The sequence below is a fragment of the Anopheles nili genome, chromosome 2 (genome assembly GCF_943737925.1).
Source record: "Anopheles nili chromosome 2, idAnoNiliSN_F5_01, whole genome shotgun sequence".
Taxonomy (NCBI): domain Eukaryota; kingdom Metazoa; phylum Arthropoda; class Insecta; order Diptera; family Culicidae; genus Anopheles; species Anopheles nili.
Genome location: NC_071291.1, coordinates 72276746 through 72294302, shown reverse-complemented (window position 1 = coordinate 72294302; position 17557 = coordinate 72276746). Strand labels below are relative to the sequence as shown.

Here is a 17557-nt window from a genome sequence, read left to right as displayed (position 1 = left end):
CATAAATATGGACCTTCAACCGACCGCTTTCGTCCACCGCGCTGCACCGTAGCTGCACATTTGCATTTTATGCATTTCGCCAATAATGACGAGAATTTTTTTTCCACCCCACCTCTCGCAGTTTCATCTCTCCCTTTCCCCATGGTTTTGATCATCATACGGGGCGAGTGACGCGCGTTACTTTTATGCTCGACACCTCATCAAACAAAAGCGCACCGGCGCAAGCGTTCGTTTTCCCCCTCGCGGCTCCAGAGCACATTGGTGTCGAAACAAACGGGCTAAACAAAAAGAAGGCGGGACACGTACATGTGTTCCTGAGCCCTGTTTGGTGTGGGCTTTTGTGGTGAGGCTGAGAGATCGGGCGGCTCACGACGAGAGGAGCATGATTTGGGAATCATGCTTGTGCGCACGATTTCCACCGTACGGTGAGGTATCATTAAGCGACATCTGGGAAATGGGAAGAAAGCGGAGCCGAGTGTCAAGCACGCCTCCACAAAAGGATGCGAAATTCCTCCGGTTCCGCACAAACATTGCTTTTTTTTTTTGCTCTTTCCCCAAATGCTTACAGACAACAACGCAACGCGCCTCGGGTTCTTCCTTCCGGCGGGTGTCTACGAAAGAACCATCTCAATATTCAACCCACGAGCCTTGGGAAACCACCCACTCACCCACACAAACGAAGGGTGTGCGTGAAGTGCGAAAAATGCAATGAATGTTGAAGATGAAACGGGGTGCTTTTTCTTCGTGCTCGCGCCGCAGGAAAAAGTGATTAGTGGAAAAAAGGGACACGCCGGCGAATGGAAATCTAAATACTCTCCCATGCAGGCACTCTCCCCGGAGGGTGGTGTGGGTGCGTGATGAATTGCATCGTTGTCACCGCATTATGCAGCTGCTGCTCTGCTGCTGCTGCATCGCTCGTGCGTCTCGTACATCACCCTCATTTTAGCACGTGAAAATCACGTTCACGCAACCACCAACATCAAACGCAGGCTGACGCGCGTTCACCCGGCAATATCGGTGTGTGTGTGTGTGGGTGGGTGGGTGGATAAAGGGTCGCCTTTATCTTCCTGCAAACACCGGCGATTGCGGCAGCTTGCCGGCAGCACAGCTCGTAAACCATTGTTTCGAGTGATGTACACGAGAGATAAAGCCCGGGTTTGGCTTTACGTCTTGTTTGCGGCCCTCGAGCAATAATCTTCAGCCCACCCGCCCCACGCCAGCCCTTTTTGGTTCCTTTGAGGGATTGAGTTTTCACCGCGTCATCCCGGTGACTGATTGAATAAGCCGTTCGCACCTCGCCAACACACCAGGCGGGCAGGATCGGGTTCTTAAAGGCAATATTTAAACCTCAGTGTGCGAGATGCAGTTAACCGTTGCACATTATGCACCAGAAGCGCATAACCTCGACTGCACTCTTCACAGTGTCTGAGGTTTGGAGTTGGACTCATCAGTAAGTCCGCGCACAAGGAATGCAATTCGCTCACGAGTGGGTGCTTCAGTGTGCCGGCGTAGTGGTGCTTAAAGTTTTCGCAAAACAAGGACACTCCGGAACCCTTGGTCGTCTACCTGCTCTGGGAGTTGGCTCGATGATACAACTAAATTACCACTTGTCATCAACATCATCAACAGCAGCAGCAGCAGCACCAGCAGCCAACCGGTCGTACCGCCGGGAATTCATCATCTCGGCACAGATGCGCTGCCCCATCTCGACCGTGGTGTCGCAGGAAATGAAGATGATTGTCGCTCGGGTTTTGCTGGAAAGTTTTCCGCACGGGTGTGGCGAAAGAAGCCAGAACCGGCTGACAGGAGAAGAGCCCGCGCGCTTCCGTGGCGTAGTCTGCAAAGTTCCAACACACCCAACCAGGACTCCCGGTGGGGTGCACTTTCCAGGTCAAATGTCTAGCAAGTTTTTCCCACTTGCGCCATATATACCACCCCACGCTTGTTTTGGGACCCCAGAGAAAGAGAGAGCGAGAGGACAGGGCGTGTGGCTCACGAAAGGCTAACTTTTGTGGGCTATAATTAGTCCAGCATTATGTTGGCAGCAAAGTTGCTACACACCGGTGTGGCAACATATCTCTTAATCAGCGTGGAGCGCGCGGTTGTTTGCAGGAGGGCTTTTTCAGGCAACCCCCAAAACACACACACACACGCACATACGTGGTAGAAGGTTCTTTCACAGCTTCAGCAACCGAGCAGCGCCAAGTGGTGGCGTAGAATATTTTCAATGGAAGATAAGATTAAATTCCTTCGTCCATCGTACGTAGAGGTCCGTTGGGAGTGTCACTGCAGCACGGAAATTATGCCGCCCCAAAGGACGTAAAGAAACTTTTGTTCCCGGTGAACCGACAGAATGCAAACAAAATGCTTAACAAAAAAAGAAAAAGCTGAAGGGAATGCGCGTGTGTGTGCTGCAGCTCACACGTATATCGGTTCCGCTTTAGTTGCCCCTTTTGGCAGCGAAATGGCTTCGGCTGTGGGAAGTTTTTGCATACCACGGCTCACACACACACACACACACACACACACACACACACACACACACACACACAGGGCTCTCCGGCGTGGAGGGTTGCAAGGATTTACTTTTGCACTTTGAGTCCGATGACGTTCGTCGGTGTTGAATGGACCGAGGCAGGTCCCTGGGTCCGGTGGTAGGTGTACGTAGCCCCATGCGGAGATTTATGGGTTCTTTATTGTCTGCGGAGAAAGCGGCCATGCAGATAGCCCTGGCGTCCGGAAGAAGGGTGGTCGGGTGTGCTCTCGATACACACATACGTGGAGCGAGTGCGCATATCTTCCCAGAGCACATCGCGACGACAGTGGCCACCCGAAGATTGATATCGCTGGATTACCTTCCGTCGTGGGGTTGAACAACCCACGGGGTGGGTCTCAATCGCGAGCGAGCCAGCGAGACTGCAACGTGCAGAGAGAAGCCGAACAGAGAATCCTGCAGCCGACGGGACCGACCGATGGCATCTGGACTTTAATTTATGACACACACATAACAGTGATTTGACCGGAACGGCTCCGACCGCCACAAACGTGCCCTGTTTGATAGGCCGCAATCAAAAGGATCAGGTCCTCTCCGAACGCGGGTGCATATTCATGCCTGGGAAAACCCGGGCTTCGCGTCGGAATTTATCCACCCAAACCGCCTTCTGCGCTTGATCGATGCCAGAACACGCGGATACTGATTTATGGCGTGGAATAACGCGGAAGGATTCGTGTGGCGTTTATGAGCCTTCGGTTGTTTAAATGGCGGCTTACTTTTGCGCGTGCCAGCCCGGAAACGATTGCGGAAGCGATTGTTTCCGCCGGTAAGGGGATGGTGCCGGTCGACCATTAGGACCAATTAGAGGACCGTTCATGCGATAGTCGAGTTGGAGGCCATCCATCAATAAACCCCCGGGCAGGGAAGCCAAGCACCTGACAGAGTTCTTTCAAACAACAGCCTCGTTCAGCCCCACAAAATTAATGTCTGTTTCGGCTCATTACACGCTGTTCGAGAAGGACGGCAGGCCCATTTTCCAGGGCAGGGTAATTAAACGAACTCCAATTCAATCGCACACACAAACACACACAAATCTTTCCCGATCGACCAACAAAGCTAACTTTACTCATTCAATTACCTTTTCGCGCGCTGAGGGCAGAAAGTGTGTTCGACTTTTATGATTATTGGGTCTCCCACTGCCAATGCGTTGTTGCAGTAATGAACCTGAACTCCAATCGAAGCACTGACCTCGATAAAACTTTCGCACTCAACCAACCGCCCGGGAGTAGTCCGGGCAAGTGAAGCTCGAGAATTGGCCAAAGTTTTGCTTCTTTTCGCCGCGATAAAGGCTAATAAATTGAGGTGTTCTTGCCCGCGCCGAGCCAATCATCGTGGCTTGTAAGGGCGAAGTGAAATCTCTCTACTCCTCTGAACGTTCTGAATGTTTTGGGCATAGTTGTTCGCCACCGATCGTGTCCGCACGTTCGGCTCGTGGGTTATCCTATTGAATTAAATTTCATTTCATGTCATTACAACTTTTTGCCATATTTCTTCGCGAGAGCGTCGTCTCCATTCTTCCTCCTTTTGGGTGAACTTTTACGGTGGGGAAATATCCACCCGTTTATCCGGCCTGATCCAAGTAGTCCTTTTTGTTTTTGGTGGCGCAGCAGCTCGGTGTGAGAAAAGCGAACCACCCCCGTAAATCGATGGGTGTTCATTTTAAGTACGTTCGAGAATCAACGGGCTCCATGTCCGGACGAACCTGATGCCGTCTGTTCGGTGGTTTTAAAACAAAACGCAGATCGTGGGAGGGCATCTGTCTGCGGATGCAAAAAGGGAGATGAGACGGGAACACCGTAAAACCCGCAATCTTTATCGGTAGCACCACATTGACTCATAAACTGTCGATTGCTGCTCTTCACAGCCCAATTATTCCCACTTGCCGAGTCTCGCCGTGTCGCACGAGCTGTGGGACGGTGAAGAACTACCGAGACATGGACCGTAACCGTTCGTCCGCAAACTTCAACCCTGTAAGTTCCCAGACCACCCACTCCACGCCCTTCGAATGTCGCTGGAAAGCTCGTAACTTTTTATGACCCGAGCAAACTTTCCCGGACTTCCTTCCAGAATTCCGTCCGTTTCGCTTCACGTGTCCTGAGAAGGATGATGGTCGTTTTTTTTTTCTTTCGCTTGTCTCCCTCTCTCTAGTTCTCCAGACACTCTGGGGGGGATTTCGAAGCGATGGAACTTTAGAAGCCTCCGCAGGCACATAAAGGATATAAACATCTGGCCCCCGGGTGCCAGGTTGCGGATAAAGGATCGGAAAGATATTGAGAGATAAACACGGTGGCTCCGTTCGTTTGTGGACAAAAAATCTGGTCCTCTCGTGCGTTTCAGGAGCTGAAGCTGGGTCCATTACGGTTTGGTAGGGTTTCCAAACCCACCCAATCCCACGGCACCTTGCCATCGTTATTTTGGCGCATTATCGCACTCGACCCGGGGCGGAAAAGATCATTCCAATTCCGGTCACTTGCGAGGGACCCCTCAATTATCCTGCCCCAGCTGTGGTCCGACCGCGGGAGGGTTGCGTTACGTTTTAATTTATTGATCGTGCGGTAATGCTTTTCCTGCGATGTCGCCTGTCGCCTGGTGGGTAAGCTTTTGTCGTCTGCCATTCGTTTGCGGGAAAGCTTTTTCCCTCCCCATTAATTGGCTCGCACAGCAAACGCAAAGAACGATACGCGGTGGAGAGCAAACAAATCAAAGTGTACTTAAACTGATAAAGTGCCTTTCTCGCTTCGCGTTTGAGTTTGCGAAAACGCGTAACTTCTCGTGCCGATTGCTATCTAATTAAATGTCACCAACCACCGGAGTAGGCCGTTCGGTAGTGCAGGTTCGGTTCGTAACGATTTAACATTTCTTCTGTCTGTTCTACGTTCTCTTGTTTTTACAGCCATCGCACCACCAGTCGTTCAGCTGCTGAAGCACGATCCGGATCGCGGAAGCATTTCGCTCAAATGTCACTCGAGCCTGGAAAATGTCGCCGAAACGACGAACGATGGCAAACCGAGCGAGGAAACGCACGTCGAATGGTACAGGTGAGTGAACGAGCGAGTCCGTGAAAGCCAACAACACACAACAGGAAGCCACCGTCGGGACGTGAGGATATGTCGGGATAACGATTTTTTTTCTTCTTCTGCCGCCTTATTTTCGAGAAGACACAACCGCGCTCAACGCGGCACCGTACAGGACCGGAATTGGAATGTCGGTCGTGCGGTAAAATGCAACCACAATCTCGTACGCGAACGAACGATGAGAGGGTATGGCTTTTTTTTGTGTCACGCTCAAGCGCAAGCTCGTTTATTTTACCGTTCAATTAAACGGCGGATGGAAAATGTTGATGGGAAAACCGCGGGAAATAACTGCAATCCATCCGGGTACTCCCTGGTCTGAGCCGCTCTCTATTTTTTTTGCTTGCCCTTCACGCAAATCCTCGGCAAGCGGATCGACAATGTCGAAGGTACGAACGTCCGTTGATTAAATGTGCGCGAAGTTTAATCGGTAGGAAAAATAATAACACCACCCCTCCCGCATCTTGTGTGTGTGGGTGGGTGGGTGGATGGTTAGCAGCTGTTTTCGTTGGTCCGATTTATTTCAGTTTTGTTGCCTCTTTGGCTGACGACGAGAAAAATGCATATTCGCAATTTCTGTTCCGGGTGCGATAATGAGACTGCATGGCCTGCTTCGAGCGCATAAATTCATTTCAAGTTGGAAAAATAATGATGTCGAGCAGGTGCGCGAGATGCGAATGGGTTTGAAGCACACAGGAACACAAACAGGACTTTAGGAGGCGATGAAAAAGACTGGGGAAAACTTTTCAAAAGCTCTCCATGTTACATAAGCGCGTGTGCTTTGGTTAGTGCAAAGTACAACTATGTAAATTGATTCTTGCGATAAAGTTTTACTATTTCCCGTGTGAAACTTTCCACCCTATGAAGTCCTAGCCGTAGCGCAGCGTTTTCCACCCAGACGGAAAGGTGTAAAATTTCCTCATTTTTTAACCCCTGTTACGAGTCAGGCACGATGCAATGTTATCGCCCTCTCAAAAAAAAAAGCACACACACACGTAAGGCAAAGAAATGACGGCCCTTCCCGAGACACGTGAAGTGAAAGAACGCACACATGATGTCGAAGTTCGTTCCATTGTCTCTCCGTCCCGGTACGATGGAGACGCTTGCGTCGTTTGCCCACACGACTCATGCACACAGGAGTCGAAAAAATGCACTCTCGACCCCGCGGAGGATCCATTCTCCGGATTCTTTTGCCGCTTGAGCTTCACCTGGACGGAGGAGGACGTGCAAAATAAAACTATCCACGCAGACAGAATTTAAATTGAGATACGGAACCGCAAGAACGTTGGCAAGTGGCGGTGGCACAAAAAAAAAGAAAGAAAGCAAGAAATTCCAGAACACACTGACGCTGAAGGACTCACCAACGACAGACAAACAAGTGACGAGGAGATAAGGATAGCGTAATAGCCCTTCCTGGTTCCTCCCACCCGGATAGCTTTCTAAACCAACTCGTTGCGATTTGTTTTCCTCCTCCCAGAAACGAGATAAAGCTCACGAAATCAGCCCACATCGAGCTGCAGCGCCGGAAGCTGCACATAAAGGGTGCCTCGGCGAAGGATAACGGCGTGTACAGCTGCTTGCTGGTGGTGGTGTCCCGTACTGACGGTAGCCGCCGGATTGCGGTGCGAAGTGCGAAAAACTACCGGCTCAAGTTGAAACCCGGCTCCACCTACGGTAAGCGACCGATGGCGACCACCATTAATGAGCGTCTAATGTCCTCGTTTGTCCTTTTTTTTGCTTTGCTTTGCTCACTCTTCGGCTCCACCAGGCGACTCGAACAAACTCGACTGCACCAAGAACCACAATCTGCTGCTTTGCCGTGGAAAGCGTGGTGACCGCCAACTGGCTGCTAATGGTGCTTCGCTGGAGCTCACCACCGACCCGGAGCGACTGGCCAACGATAAAGCGATGGTACCGGCTCAGCTGCAGTTACCCGGCGAAGGACCTTCGGCACCGGTTCGCATCGTGCTCCATCCCGTCACGACGGTTGTCAACGAGAGCCAACCGGTTGTGATGAATTGTGGCTACCGAGTTACGTCGAACGAAAGCTCTGGCAGTGGGTTGGTCCTGCTGTGGCGAAAGGATGGCAAGGTGATCCGCCGATGGGACAATGGCATGGCCGAATCGACGACGGTCTCGACGGATGATGGTGGAGCCACGGAAAGCAGCTCGATGTTCCGGGACGATGGTAAGATGATGCGATTGTTGTGTTCCCGTGGCTGACAAGGATACCCCATAGGCGGAGAAAATTCTACCCAATTCAACTCCCCGAATTCCCTTCCATCTGTCCATCCATTCGAACATTCCAAGTTCACGCAAGTTTGTGCCAATGGGCGTGTGTTTTTTGTGTGTGTGTCAATTCACCCCCTTCGAGATGGGCCATGTGCTGCCACCGCCCCAGAGGGTGGAGGCTGTAAACAGGCCCACGAATCCTTAAATCATCCGCCCTCCTCGCGGGAGATAAAAATCTAGTTAAAAGAGCCACAAGACCCCTTTTTCATGTCGCGTTTTTGTGCGTGTTTGCGTGTGCGACTTAATTAAGCCCATAATTTTATCCAGTCGGGGGGCCCGTTTTTATTCGTTCTGTTCTTGTTCTTTTTCTCTCGCTACTTTATGCCTGCCACCAGCCCGCATCCACGTAGACCGAACGAATGGTTCTCTGGTGTTCGGATCCGTTGTGGCCAGCGACGAAGGAAGCTACGACTGCCAGATAACGAACAATGCGAGTGACTTTCTGGTCAGCTCGACGGCGGCGGAACTACAAATCATTTGTAAGTTGACCAGCGCTGGTGAAAGCGTATGTTCCGGCTGAGCATGATAACGCGTGGCGTGGAGTTTTCTCCCGTCCGTGTGCCGAGATCAAACGCGCGCGAGCTGGGCGATTTGGCCCGGCAAGATAACACCATGAGTAATGAGCAATTTCCACTGACGGTTGCCTATTTCCCTGTTGCAGCAAACCTTCGTTTTACGCCAAAACCACCGACGAGCAAAAATCTGGAGCTGGGTTCCATCGCCAAGATCCACTGCAAAGCGCAAGGCACACCAACACCAACCGTCCACTGGACCTCGACAGGATCGGATGGCAATGGTGGCTCCGGTGTGGCCCTTCCCGAGTCCGTCGAAGACGTCAACGGGACACTCGTGTTCCGGAATGTGTCCGCAGAGCACCGGGGTAGCTACGCGTGTGTTGCCTCCAACAGCCAGGGTGAGATCCGAGCGAGCGTTTCGGTGAACGTGGTGATCGCGCCCAAGTTCGAGATCGCCCCGGAAGGATCGGTGCAGGTGACTGAGCTGGGAACGGTACAGTTCCACTGTGTCGCAACCGGTGATCCCAAACCGACCATCCAGTGGGATAAGGATCTGCAGTACCTGCACGGGCGAGCTGGTGGACCGGCTGGTGCGAACGGAAGCGAGGAGGAACGATACCGGATTCTGGAGAATGGTACACTCGTGCTGACGGAGGTCCATCTGGAGGATGACGGACGGTACGGGTGCACTATCGGTAATAGCGCTGGTTTAAAGCGCGAAGAAGTCCACCTGATCGTCAGACGTAAGTATTGTTTAATGTCCTTAAAACAGAACAAAGGATATGGTGAACCAACCTCGATTTCTTCAATTGCAGCGGCTGACGGTATCCCATTGCCGGAGGAATCTGCCGAAGATGGCTTTCTGATCACGCGGGCCGTACTGATCACGATGTCGGTGGCGTTTGCGTACATCATCCTCGTTGTTGGGCTGATGATTTGGTGTCGTCATCGACGAGCGGCTCGCAAAGCCCGACTAAACCACGGTTCCTCGAAGGAAAACGGAGGTGACGTGGACATGAAGAACTGCGAGATTGAACCGTGCCTGCCGGAAAAGGGAGCTGTTTCGGGCGCGGAAAACGGAGGACTAGCGGTTGCATCCGGACGTGGCAAGAAGCAGCAGAAGAATGGTTCTGCTGGGGGCAAGGATCCGGCTGCGGGTTGTCCAGATAACGGGCAGGACAAGAGCGACGATACGGTCAACTCGAACAAATCGAAGAAGTCCTCCGGATCAGGATCTTTGCTCGAGCAGCTAACCGTGCCCCGGTCAGCCGTCATGGAGCTGTTGCAGATTGGCCGCTGCGACTTTGGGGATGTGTTTATTGGAAAGATTCGCGAGAATGACTGCCGAATGCCGCCACCGAAAGCGAGCGCCACGCAGGAACCGATTGCCGGAGATGAGGTCGGTCCAAGCGCGGAGGTCAGCACAGAAAATGAGCGTAAGAGTCCCGTCACGAAGCGTCCGTCGAATGAGGAGTTGAATGCGATTCGACCGGAGAATGATTACAAGCCGGTGCTGGTGAAGGCGCTCACGAAGGTGAAGGACGAGCACTGTTGCGCCGAGTTCCGGCGTCAGCTCGAGCTGTTCCGTGTGGTTTCGCATCGAAATGTGGTGCAGCTGTTTGGATTATGCCGAGACAAGGACCCACACTATCTGCTGCTGGAGCACACCGACTGGGTAGGATGCCTAGACACGCTTTCACGTTCGAGCAATCCTTTTTGCTAACTGTGCTGGTGTTTTGTTCACAGGGAGACCTAAAGCAGTTCCTGTTGGCGACCTCCCCGGCCATCCCGCCGAATGGAACGGTTGACAAGAAGGATACCGGCTCGAAGCCACCACCACTCAACGTGCCACAGATACTTGCCCTGGCCCACCAGATCGGTCGCGGAATGGACGCCATCTACAAGGCTCGCATTATCCACAAGTACGTATCAACGCATCCTTGCATAGATGTATCGACTAATTCAAGGGGTTTTTTTTTGCTACAGGGACCTGGCGACTCGGAACTGCATCATCAGCAGCGACTTTTCAGCGAAGATCTCCCTCCCGGCGTTGGCTCGAGACAAGTACAGCAAAGAGTACTGCAAGCACCGGAACCAGCTGATGCCGATTCGCTGGATGGCGCCCGAATGCTTCCAGGAGGACGATTACTCGATCAAGAGCGACGTCTACTCGTTCGCTGTGCTTGTCTGGGAGCTGTTCACCAACGCGACTGAGCTGCCATTTAAGGATCAAACCGACGAAGAAGTGATCACATGCGCCCAAACGGGCAAGCTCGAATGGAAGGTTGCGGACAAAACGCCCGAAGCGTTACACAAGATTCTGGTATGGAGAAATTGTACTAATAAGAACAATTCAAGGGTGGTAGCATTAATTGGCAATCTCTTCCTTCAAACACAGACATCGTGCTGGTCGGCAAACCCGAAGGAACGGCCCTCGTTCAGCCAGCTGGTCGTCGCCATCGGTAACTGCCTGCAGAGTGAATATCCGAAGGAGCCGTCGGAGTAAATGAACCGCCATCTGGCCGCAAACATCTATCGAATCCCATCATCTTATACAACGAGGTATTATTCACAAACGCATCTCTTTTTTTGTATTATACTCCCGAAGCGCATGATAACCGGTTTGCGCGCGTATGGATATCATTAAAACTACTCAATTAGTATCGATAGACAGGCTAGACAGGATAAGTCTTGTAATGAATTAGCATTTAAAAACGAATCGAGGGCTCGCCATCCCAGAGCACTAGTGGGCCGGTATGGCTACTACGATCGAGGGAAAGTACATTCGCTAGGCAACGATATTCGTTCTGGAGGAGGGTTTTCTTCCGGGAAAGTTCATACATTACATTCGAACAACACCGGATTTTGTATTCTCTACCCGCGGTAGAGGCTCGCATCATCGAAGGATGAGACAAGAGCGTTTAGGTTAGGCGAAATGACGCACGGAAGGATATTTATACACACACAACTTTCGCTCTCCGTTCGATCGACATGGTTCGCTGCCATGTGTTACTCGAAGTAGTAAGAAATCGTTTAAGGTTTTCGGTTAGAAATGTGCCCGAAAGGGGGGACGAGCGATTCAACGAATCAACCAGTGCTAGGAGAGCGTTATCATATTGAGAAAAGAAGGTAGGATGGTACTACTTTATCCATTTAACACTACACGGCACCCTACTGCCTGTTCCGTCACTGCCGACTGCCAGGTGCGAACGTAAACTAGAACTCATCCGTAAAACTAACTCAATGCAACATTAACGCAAACTATATCGTAACCGCGACACTACTCGTTGATGGCGGAACATCTCATCTCTATCGTATCGTATAGCATATTGTTCGCTTTTTGAACGTGATACTTATAGCCGAACTTATACCTAGCCCTATACACACAACACCCACTCACCAGCGGTAATCGCGTTTAGTAACTATAGGCCAAGTCGATTTTCCCTTCCATCGTGGCACTCGATATCATTACTCCAGGACTCCAGCAAATACCGCCATACCGTTCGGCTAGCAGCTTTCATCGTTCATGCTTTCGATAGACACGATCCTAGATATTTCGTCCTTGTTCGCTATCGAATACACCGACTGAGGGCGGTTTTAGCATATACATATACACAGCCACACACATCCATAATCACGGGAGAGAAGATGATGGGGCAATGTGCTCCATCGAATGGAACGTCCTCGAAAGAAGGACGAGTACGCCAGCATTGCATTTAATACACGTAGGAAACCGCTGACCGGTTTGGGGGAGGGGACGTTTGAGTCTTTTCCTTCGGTTGCTTCCGATTGGGAAGGTCCTCACGTCCCAGGTAGGGTGGTCAGGTGCTTGAAGGATAAGGGAACATTTTACTTACTACTTGACGACGACGAAGAAGAAAAAAAAAGCATTCTTACTACTTTCTTGACATCTCATTTGTACATAAGTAACGCGCAAGTGCGCCTAAAACATATGAAATATCGTGCGTAAGTTGAAATAGGTTTTGATTGTCGTTTTCGTTCGATATCCAAGGCTCAGCTCAAGCCGCTGCCTTGCGCAAGGATCATACTTAACAAAGCCATTAACTGTCTTCTATCGATAAATCGTACGTTATCACACAAAAACAGACGGAAGGATAAGTGAATGAATGCAGGCATATGAGTTTGAGCTGGAATTCAATTTAAAGTAATGCGCAAAATCTAGTCATTTATGGGTTCGCTTCGATTCTTTCGCCGCGACAACAGTACACTGAATCATCCAGCAACCGCCATATTGAGCTGAATTCGGTTTCAATTATTAAACTGCGTGCTCGGCTTCGCGAAGGGCGAAAAGTGACCACCTGAGAGGACACGCGTACTATATTCGTTAGGAATCGACTCTTAAAAGATTAGCTTAGCGGGACGCATTCTCAAACCGCGCCTTCGAGGAGAGCTAAAGGAGAGATTATGTAGCATTTAAGGGAACTATCGTTTAATCGCAAGCAAGTAAGCATATATTAACGCCAGCGCCACCTCCCCGAATGATTGATTTCCGCGCGAGATATGTTCGTTTGTGTTTGGAAGATGGGGACAAAAAAGAATATGGGGCGAATAGGTGGCAGGAAGCCAGGAACAGAAACCAGTGGACAGTTTTTCCCCGTTTTTCGTGTTGTTTAAGGAGACAAAAGTAAATGAAGAAGAAACAGCTGCTCTAAGCATTTAAAAAAACCCGCAAATCGTGATGTGAAAAAGAAGGAAATCAATAATATTAAACATTATCTAAAACAGTACCTACGCACTGCTGCACAGGTGTTGAAGGTTGTTTATCCGAACGATCGTTGTCGTATTCCCATCTATTTCGGTGTGCAAAAGTCAACATGTAAGCGTGGTAGTTCAGTAACAGGAATGAATATATTTTAATCTATCGCTACATCGCCCGACTGGGCTTCTTTAGGCGCTTCAGATTCTTCAGCTTCCGCCTCAGGGACCTCCACGGTTGGCTCGCTAACGGCCATATCGCCCACCTGCCTGACGACGGTCTCGATCCGATCCGGCAACAGATAGGCGATTGGTTCCAGAATCTTCACCTGCCGCAGGTACGTCACACCGTGCTTCTGCAGCGTAAGGACGTTAATGCCGAGCTGATTCGCGAGCGTGGTCGGTGGAAACAGGACATGGATGCACCGCTGCAGGTACGGCAGCAGATCGTACGCGAAACAGGAGCACAACCTCACGAAACACTCACGCTCGGTGGGTGCAAATGCTTGCTGCTCCTGGCGATAGAACCCAAGGATACCGCGGCACACCCGTTCCAGTGAATCCTCGAACAGCTCCGTCACCGTGGTGGCCAGTGCGATGGGTGCACAGAGTCGCAGCTCGTTGCAGATCGTCAACAGTTCGTTGCAGTACAACGCGAGTGGTTCAAAATCCAGCAGTGTTTCCGGCGGTTGAATCGATCCAGACTCATCTCCTGGTCTCCCAGTGCGATCCTCGATGCGTTGGCGCCGGATCATGCTTAGAGCCTTGTTGATCAACGTGTACCGTTCGATGTCCTGCTCAAACTGAACCGTCGCTCGAGATACAGCGATGCGGAACCGGTTGCCGATCGCGTTCACAAACACAGGAGCTACGAGCGCCCGGAAGTCGATCCCGACGCGGCTAAACGACAACCCAAAGTACATGCACTGGCCAAGGATCGTGTCGTACGAACTGACGTCAGGAGAAGCAAGATCCCGCTCGAGTGCCCTTACAAACTCTACGATCTGATCGTGCAGCCAACCGTGGAAAATGTTGCCTCCATCGTTGGCAGCTCGCTCTAAGACGGAAGTGGCCGTCGTAACGGGCATCATACCCGCCAAAGGATTCACCATCGTGTCTTCGTCGTCCGGAAAGATGGCTCGGTACTGCGTGATGATGTTGAACAGATGCACCCGGGTCGCCTCGATCGTTTTGGTGAGATGCACGTGTGCATCCGCGGTCGGGATGGCCGCCAGCAGATCCCGGAACCAGCTGGTGCGCGCTTGGAGAAACTTCAGCTTCAGCTCGCACGGTGAGAAGGCTTGCATGCGCCGTAGATAGCTCACCACCTGGAGGCATTTGGGTAGCTGCAAGTCGGTCCGAAGTTGCGCCACCAACTGCATCAACATCGTGTGCCAGGCTGTTTCCACCGCTTGGTTGATGGTCTGCACAGGGTGAGGCAGATTTAAGGGTTGAAAAATAAAATAAAAATGGAACCATGAATGGGATTTTTGTTTAGCGTACCGCGATCACGGGGATATTTCCGTGCTTCGAAGCGAGCCGTTGCACGTACGAGGACAGCTCGAGGGCTTCCTCGTATTTTCCCTCGCGTATGCAACTGTCCATGAGCTGTGGAAGCTCGAGAATTTCCAGCAGTTCCGCATTGCGCGTTAACGTGAGCGAATTGAGCCGACGGGCCGCATTAATATCTGCCGAGCCCTGCAGGAACGTCTGGCAGGCGTCGATGAACTTTGGCCACTTTTCCCCCAGGCAATCGAGCTTCCGCTCGGTCTCGGTAAATTCGCGGTAGATTTCCCGCGAGCTTTCCGCCGTCCGGATGAAGGTGTGGTAGTTCGAAATCGCTAGGTCCTGCGTCTGTTCCACATTTTGGCGGTGCTCGTCCTGGAGGCGGATCTTTTCCTTCTTTAAATCCTCCGTCTTGTACGTGCCGAGTTTAAACAGATACTCCACCACATCGGTGGTGTCCTGACCGGAAAGATCTGCAACATCGAATGGAGGCGCATTGGTGAGTAAAGGTCCACATCCGGCTCGTAGACACTCACCTTCGTAATCGTCCGGGAAAATAAACTTGAGCACTTTTTCCTGCTCGAAGTCCATGTTGGAACACGTAAACAGTTTTTCTTCCTAGCGAAGAAGGCAAAATCTTTGATGGCGGTGAATCCTTGCAGGGAATTATCCTTAAACGACGCAGAGGCACATCGCTTTTCACACTATTTCACGATGGATTCGATCAGATTTATGTAGAATAGTTATAAAAATGCTGTACAACAAATAAACCGAACCAAAACAAAGCAGGTACAAAATGATTTAATCCCAACGTCAGCTGTGACACGTCAGACAGCGGTCGATGACCCCCAACTGTCAAACACAGGTAGAAATTTTCAAATTATTATCCTTGTTTGGCAACGGCGTGATCCATGAGGAGTTTCCAGCAGCCCCGGGGATGGCAAATGGATGCTTCTTTAGAGCCCTTTTAATAGGTATTAATAAAAACAAAATGCCCAAAAATATAAATGAAACAACCCCTTATGGATCCATAAAGCTCAGAGCAAAAAAAACCGCATCAAAATCCGCCTCATTTTACTCACAAAACCCGATTTCCACGAGACCCATCCAGCGCCAGCGAAGCACGCACCACGAAGCAGCGAGCGCGTCGCCAAAAGAAGATTTTCGACGGCAAATTTTGCTTCCAAAAACCAGCTGTATATCGGCTGTAATACCAAGAGCACATGCCTCAAGGAGGTTGTCTGTAGCTGGTATCCGTTGGGCGGTATTTCGCAATCACCGATCTCGCTTCCACGCATCGCATATTCGATTCCCTGCCCGCTCTAGCGTTATCAATACATATCGTCGTGCTTTGTCGATGGGATTATTCGCATCCTATCTCTTTTGCACCGATCGCCATCGAAATTCTGCGCGCACTGTGGAATCTCTGTCGACCAAAAACCGTTAGATTATAATCGGACTAACACTGTTCAACCGCGTATATTCGGCTCATTTTGTATAAAAACAAATAATAAAACTGTGTGCGATAACACTCTGAGGCATAAAAAGATGTTTCTCATAGCATTAAGTGTCCGTATTGTGTATCTTACGAAAATAAATAAAATTTAAGACATGAATAAAACCGGTGTCCATTTATTTCAAACGTACGTCCATAGTGCAGCGATGATCGATTAGGCCAATCACGTCGCTCGCTCAAAACGCGCGAAAAAAACTGGGTCGTTCCCACCCACGTACCTGTATTTACCGTTTTTGAATAGTTTCTATATGGTAAATAGCGAGTAAATGGTATCGGAGAGATAAGGCGTGTCGTCGCCGAGGACGGATTAGGCGCCCGGCGAGATTTTGATCCGAAAACGAGCCTCAAAAATCGTCGATTTTGTACCGGAGCGCGAAACGTTAGTAACAGGAGAGCATGCACCAAGGAGGTAACACATTTTGGATCCGATCGACTGGGCTTTTCTACTCCGCCCCTTTTTTTCGATTTCATTTCACCATTGCTTTGCGATGGTGACCTTTGGAGCGTTATCATTTTGCGATGGCGGATATTTACGAATTTCTTTCGGTATGAATAACCACAACACAGCGCTGATAGCGTTGAATTAGTTTTGAGTTTGTTTTTCAGTTTTATTTCGCCTAAATTACAACACTAATCACCGATCTCATCGAGAGAGGACACGTACATTTACACACATACACGCATACGGACATACAGATAATCGGATGAATGCTGCCACTCGACTCGAATTGGCCATCGCGATTCCCAGATCAATCACGTGTCAGATCAATTAGCTACGTACGACGGGGGGACGTTCCGTAACGGTACAGCGCGGCCTCGACACCATTGTCTTATCGGTGCCGTTGTGGAGTGTAAATAAATACTGCGATAGCACCGGAACGTGATAGCATTAACCACTCAGTTGCAGTTACTAAAAACACTGTCCATAAACCATCTGGGTGGTTTTCTAATACTGCCGCTTTCACCGTATACCGAAAGGATGGATGGAATTTTAAGGTTTGGTGTTTAAATTTCCTATCTTTTAAACCTGTATTCTGTGGGCGAAAGGGAGAACATATTCTATCGCGCAAATACCGACCCACATCTAGCCCTATCAAATGCCTCTAGACAGAGTTCGCTAGACTAGTCCACCCTGTTTCGTGAATCGTATTCGTATGCCACGCGGCCTACTCCTCCTCTAGGGCACGTGTTTCGACGTTCGCCTCTTGAATCCATCCCATTATGGCCTACTAAGGTACACTAAGTATGTATGTGCAGCTTTTTCTCCGCTTTTACTAAACTAATCGTAGTAGACACCGCTTCTTACAGCCCCCATCTAACGCTTTCTGCGCATAATTTGCCTAATATCGATTTTGATTCATCTGTTAAAGGTATCCCACCGTTCTTA

At 50.3% G+C, this 17557-nt stretch overlaps 2 protein-coding genes across 2 annotated transcripts in view; one reads left to right on the top strand and one right to left on the bottom strand.

The window, feature by feature from the left end:
* Window positions 1-10947, top strand: part of LOC128730633 (tyrosine-protein kinase-like otk) — a 46117-nt gene extending 35170 nt beyond the window's left edge. Inside the window, exons 4-12 of the mRNA XM_053823709.1 lie at window positions 5448-5592; window positions 7103-7299; window positions 7394-7813; window positions 8253-8396; window positions 8579-9175; window positions 9248-10107; window positions 10179-10354; window positions 10419-10755; window positions 10831-10947. Coding sequence (XP_053679684.1) covers window positions 5448-5592; window positions 7103-7299; window positions 7394-7813; window positions 8253-8396; window positions 8579-9175; window positions 9248-10107; window positions 10179-10354; window positions 10419-10755; window positions 10831-10938 — 2984 coding nt within the window. The 3' untranslated portion in view covers window positions 10939-10947. The remainder of the gene's footprint in view (window positions 1-5447; window positions 5593-7102; window positions 7300-7393; window positions 7814-8252; window positions 8397-8578; window positions 9176-9247; window positions 10108-10178; window positions 10355-10418; window positions 10756-10830) is intronic.
* A 2359-nt stretch (window positions 10948-13306) lies between these two features.
* Window positions 13307-15392, bottom strand: LOC128730125 (conserved oligomeric Golgi complex subunit 8). The gene is made up of 3 exons (XM_053823158.1): window positions 15191-15392; window positions 14652-15127; window positions 13307-14572 (listed from the first exon to the last, which is right to left on the bottom strand). The coding sequence occupies exons 1-3, from the start codon at window positions 15243-15245 to the stop codon at window positions 13307-13309; spliced, it is 1797 nt and encodes a 598-aa protein (XP_053679133.1). The 5' UTR covers window positions 15246-15392.
* Window positions 15393-17557: the final 2165 nt, after the last annotated feature.

Bases quoted from the DNA above. Each gene is read 5' to 3' on its own strand.
- LOC128730125 (XM_053823158.1), bottom strand. From the start codon at position 15,245: ATGGACTTCGAGCAGGAAAAAGTGCTCAAGTTTATTTTCCCGGACGAT. The intron at 15,128-15,190 runs GTGAGTGTCTAC...TCGATGTTGCAG, and splicing joins TTTCCCGGACGATTACGAAG to ATCTTTCCGGTCAGGACACC. The intron at 14,573-14,651 runs GTACGCTAAACA...CACCCTGTGCAG, and splicing joins GAAATATCCCCGTGATCGCG to ACCATCAACCAAGCGGTGGA.